The 5,396-nt window shown below is 31.1% G+C and overlaps 1 protein-coding gene across 1 annotated transcript; it reads right to left on the bottom strand.

Moving 5' to 3' along the window:
• Positions 1 to 726: 726 nt before the first annotated feature.
• Rbm13 (RNA-binding motif protein 13) lies at positions 727 to 4,456 on the bottom strand. The gene is made up of 8 exons (XM_028172743.2): positions 4,298 to 4,456; positions 4,183 to 4,229; positions 3,949 to 4,092; positions 3,205 to 3,387; positions 2,242 to 2,371; positions 1,518 to 1,721; positions 950 to 1,021; positions 727 to 838 (listed from the first exon to the last, which is right to left on the bottom strand). Exons 1-8 carry the CDS (start codon positions 4,310 to 4,312, stop codon positions 737 to 739), a joined length of 897 nt encoding a protein of 298 aa, XP_028028544.1. The 5' UTR covers positions 4,313 to 4,456; the 3' UTR covers positions 727 to 736.
• Positions 4,457 to 5,396: the final 940 nt, after the last annotated feature.

Below are 5,396 nucleotides of genomic sequence, written 5' to 3' on the forward strand. Positions count from 1 at the left end.
TGCGAGCGGAAAGCTAGTTAATATAAATAATAATAATAATATGTGTAATGAATAATTTAAATCGTCTAACACACACTCGTCATATCTACATTAAAAAAACTTCGATTTCGTGTCTCCTGATGAGCTGCCTGTAATTTACTTAAAAGGCGAATAATGTCTGTTTATTTATGAAGAGATATCGATACACATCGTTTATTTATGAAGAGATGTGGTGCTGGAGACGCATGCTGAGGATAAAATGGACTGCTCACTGCACTAATGTATCCATCCTCAAAGAGCTCCAAATCAAACAAAGGCTTTCGTCGATTGTGCAATTGCGAATCCTTAATATGTTTGGACGTATCATTCGTAATGAAAGCTCATTGTAACGTTTAGTGGTTCAAGGAAGGGTAGACGGTCAACGCTCTCGCGGCCGATCATCCACAAGGTGGACAGACTTGGTTAAGTTATCTACGAAGTGTTCCCTTACTGAGTATACACGTACCGCCACAAATAGAGAGAGATGGAGAAGTCTCTCAAAAGCCGCAACCAAACATAAAGACATACGTAACCACGACCACTCCGCCCGTAGTGTACTACTGAGAAGAATCGATACACAAGCATTATTAAGCATTTATTGCTTTTGCCTACAGATGGTGTTACCAGAGCACTTCTGAACTTGGACTAACCTCTGGAAAACGGACTTATCTATTTTTATTAAAAAAATTGCCATAATAAAATAACAAATTTATTTCTGTCAATGCTTTAATTTCTTTTTAGAAACGCTAGCGACGGACTCCGTTTCATATTCAATTTCAACGCGAGGCTTTTTCTTTCTCAGTACCGATTCCGCCACGTCCTGCGAATGGAAATACACATTTATCAATGTCCTTTATTTTTATTAATTATTCGTTTCGTTTGTTTTCATTAGTTACTTATTTTCAAACGAGTTAAATAAAATTTTTTTTACCTCGATATCAGAAGTTTCAGACTCAAAATCACTGTTGACATCAACATTTTCTTTCCTTCCAGAATCACTCTCCTGGAATTTGATAAAGAAGAATTTATAGAATTTTCTAAGAATTCAAGACATGTTTGGAAAAAATCAGATTCACAATGATTGATGATGTAAATACACAGAATTGGTGTGAGACTCAGGAATTCCATGATATCAAAAAAAAAATAAGATTCTACAAAATAATGCAATACAAACATTCTTTTTTAAACTATAACTTTTAAACTATATATGGAATTTTGTAAAAAAAAGACATTTATCAAAACCTGTCACAGTAAAGCAGTAATAAAGCTTTCACTAAGGATTCTTTTACAATTTTGTACAATTACCAGTTAATATATTTTTATGTAACGATATAATAAACTAAAACGGGAGACATGTAAAAAATAATGGATGTTGCGGTTAATAGATTTACAAGCCAAAAAAGGTTGAAAACCTCTACTCTACTCTATGCGACTCTAAAACTTTTTGGATTGGATTGTATTGGATAATGCAATAACTCATATCAGCTTATTCTGCATACCTCAGCACTGTCGATATCACTGTCAGCCTCAACAAACTCATCAGTTTGTTCGACTGCCTTCTCCAGTTCCCTTTCCAACTCTGGTTCAATTTCTCTCTCCACTTCATCTTCATCTTCCTTTTCAGATTCGCTTTCATCAGATATCTCTTCTGCTTTTAGTGCAGCATCAAATGCCATTTGTGGGAAGTTGTAGATGTCATTATACTGAAATAATTTAAAATATCATAGAACTAATAGAAAGCTCTTAATTATATATTAAAAATGACAAATTAAATCAATAACAGTTTCATATTTACATCAAAAGCTAAAATATGCGTATTAAAATATTCAACAGAGATATTGACTAACCAATAATCTTTCTTATACCTGTACAGAGTTCAGAGTTACTACATGAATTAAACCATGAGAATTTAATATATATATATAAAATGAATTAAACCATATATATACCAATATATTATATATATTTAATTCACTATTTTATTTTTATTATATTTAATTTAACCTCACTTATTCTGAATTATGCTTCAAATTATGAAATGATGAAATTATTTTAACAATTCACAAAGGTCCACAAATAAAACCCTTATCAAAAAGTCTCAATTAATTATTAATACTATTTAATATCTATAGGATTTTAATAAAATTTTATGTAAATATACTAATTGCAGTTTCCACTTGAAACTGTGACGTCTTGTATAGATACCAAAAAAAATTCACTTACAGTGCCTTTTTTTAATCTCTCTAACAATTGCTTTTCTATTGCATTATCTATTCTGGCAGCAACTAAAGCCTTCTCTTCTCTTCTTCTCTCCCGTCTTTCTATCTTACGCTGTATTGGTACTAATTCTTTCCTGGAATTCAGTATAACTAGATTACTATCAGAATATATATCATCATCAGATATCATCCTACATCACGAAGTTCTGGTGCAAAACTCAACAGAATGTGAACTTGATACAAATGATGTCATTTTAGACTAAAAAACATTAATTATCATTGATTACAGATTACAGATTTAGTCACTTATGATATCACACATTTTGATTCAGGTTTGAATCGAAAATTAATAAAAATTAATTGATTTTACAAAGTGATTTAGCATAAATATTTTACAAAAATAATTATTAATACTTTCACGGCAGGCAATCTGTTTTATTAGGACATCCTAGAAGATCCTTCTCCTAGATCATATCATATTCATCACTTCTCTACACGAAATCTAATTGCAGTGACAACTTCAAAACAACAAAGATGTCTTAGTCTTTTTCAGCCCACAGAGATACAGAGGAGACATACTAACCCACTTCCACATTTAAGGTGTTAATATTACATTATTATTGTCTAATTATAATTGCATAAGTTGATAAAAATGCTATGCAATAGCTTTACTGCAGCAGTCCCTGAGTGCCGCACGTGTTTTTTTAAATAATAATTGATGTCCACTTAACTGTAACTCTTATTTCTGTGTTAGTGTGTAACTCTTATTTCTATTGTCCCTTAATAAACCAATATATCAACTTATTGGTAATTTTCAGTGTGCGTTGTTTTGATATCCACAACATAATATTGTAGCTATCTCTTACAAAATGTATTGTGTGTGTTTATTCCCATTCAGATTAGTGTACAGGGTTTATAGGTTTATTTACTGTTTAAATTTATAACATAGAATAAAAAGGTGACTTACACTCTCCTCAATTTGAGTTTTCTCATACGTATCAAATACTGTGTTATCTTCACAAATCTTTGTTTGCATTTAGCTTTAATAAATGCAGGCCAGTACAATAAGTTTTCATTTATTTGATGTATTGCCTTCTCAAAGTTTCTGGACAGTTTCACTTTCTCCCATTGTTTTGCTGGGAACATTATTCTGAAAAAATTTAAAGAAGTAATTTAATTTAGTAATTAAATGACATCTGTACGTACTGTTAGAAAGACCCAAACAATAATATATGTATTCTATGCAGTGGACCAGTTTTGAAAATTCATATTTTCAGTTCCAGAAAATTTTAAGCTTTATATATTGTTTACAATATTATTTATTACAAAAATTGCTTCTTTGGACATGTTTTCAGGAAATATGGGGTGGGTAAGATAAGAATTACTTTAAGCCTAGGAAAATAATCTGGTTTTCAGTTTATATCAAGCTATTACATAATTACAATTTAGGTATTATGACACGTATTATACAAACTACTGTGTATTATACAAACATTTTTAGTATAGTGTTTTCTTACTGACACCAACACAGAGTAAAAATTTTTTTAATGAAAAATCAAAATTAACCCAATTTTCTGTTAAGACTTTAAGCTTCACTTTGAAGTTAAATTGAATATTATATGAAACTTTAAAATTTAAAAAAGTTACAAAGTGGATGGCAATGTTCTAATAATAGTTTTCAAAAACTATTTAAAAATAACACTTTACTAACCTCTCAGCTGTCTTCATATACAAATAAATAATGCCATTTTCTTCTCTTATTGTAGCATATTTGCTGTTGGCAAGTGGACATGAAGATCTACTACATAGACCGGTCAAGTTGTACTCATTCCGACAAAACTGCTGAGTCTTTGTACTAAAACGTAATCGAGTTAAAATTTAAACTTATTTTCAAATAAATAAATTCATAAATCACGAATAAACAGTATAATATGGTAATTCTTACGTTACTTTATGCGAACAGTGTGTTTTATTTATAATGGCCCACACAACCTGTAAAATATCAATCGTTAATTATTTAGCACAGCACAAAGAGACATATACTGTAGTATGGAACTTACGTCATCGTGCTGCATTTTAACTATTAGTGTAAATTCACAATCAGTGACGAGAAGAATGTTTGGTCAGTATGAATTCTAACACATGTATCACACAAAAAATTAAACAACATAACCTTAAAAAAACACCCACATATGTTGGCTATAATCTATGTCTAGGTTTCAGAACTGTTTTTGTCACTTGTCGTTGTCTTCTTGTTTTTTTTCCTACTAAGTAGGCAAAGGATATCTGGTTTAATTTTTCTTAAATATGTATGCATTTTTCAAAAATCAAACGAATTAACTAAGATAATCTAAATCTTAGTATGGCACAAAATTTAATAAAATAAGATAGGAATAAAAGATACAAAATTCAACAACTTTTCAGCAAAATTATGGAATTTACTAAGGCTTACCCCGGAAATTTTGTTCCTATTTAATTTAGATATTTCGTACAGCTTTGCACAGATATTATGTGGTTTTTAAGCTACAATTACGAACTTTAGTTCGATCCGCGTTTTCTTGGAAGATACCTTCTATAATGAGTACCGCTTTTTTGTAATAGGAATACTGAATTGGGAAACTTGTTCCAAACCATTCCAAACCACTACCAAAATCTATTCATTAAGCCTTTTTGTTATGTTTTGTTTTTAACATTGTTTTGAGGAGGATACTTTTCGCAGATTACTTTTTCAGATTCTTTTTTTCCCTACGTACCTATTCGCTGGTAGCCTACGGGGCTATTCCAGCTATGCCCGGGCGGGTGGGTGAGCTTACGGGCTCAACTTGAAAATTTGTTAACAAGAGCTCTAGCAACGGGGCCGCCGTAAGCGGGCGTACAAAGCGGGCGTCACACCGAGGGGGTGGTAAATCGAGCAACTCATCTCGAATTCAAGTCACCCACCACAAAAGCTTAATAAGAAATGTAAGAAATGTAAAGAAATAATGAAATGGTAAATAATTTGTAAATATGACTCAGCAAAGATATCGGTCGGTAGTTTACAACTTTATAAATTAAATAGTCAATTATCTATGACAATAAGTTTATTTTACAAATAGGTATGTACCTACGTATGTACCTACTTAATGCACTAATCGATTTTGTTTGAATTAATGTCGGTTA

Source organism: Bombyx mandarina, chromosome 13 (assembly GCF_030267445.1).
Source record: "Bombyx mandarina strain Sakado chromosome 13, ASM3026744v2".
Lineage (NCBI taxonomy): Eukaryota > Metazoa > Arthropoda > Insecta > Lepidoptera > Bombycidae > Bombyx > Bombyx mandarina.

Coding starts and splice junctions, on each gene's coding strand:
- Rbm13 (XM_028172743.2), bottom strand. Junction 4,093..4,182: donor CACTGTTCGCATAAAGTAAC/GTAAGAATTACC, acceptor ATTACGTTTTAG/TACAAAGACTCAGCAGTTTT. Junction 2,372..3,204: donor AAACTCAAATTGAGGAGAGT/GTAAGTCACCTT, acceptor ACTGAATTCCAG/GAAAGAATTAGTACCAATAC.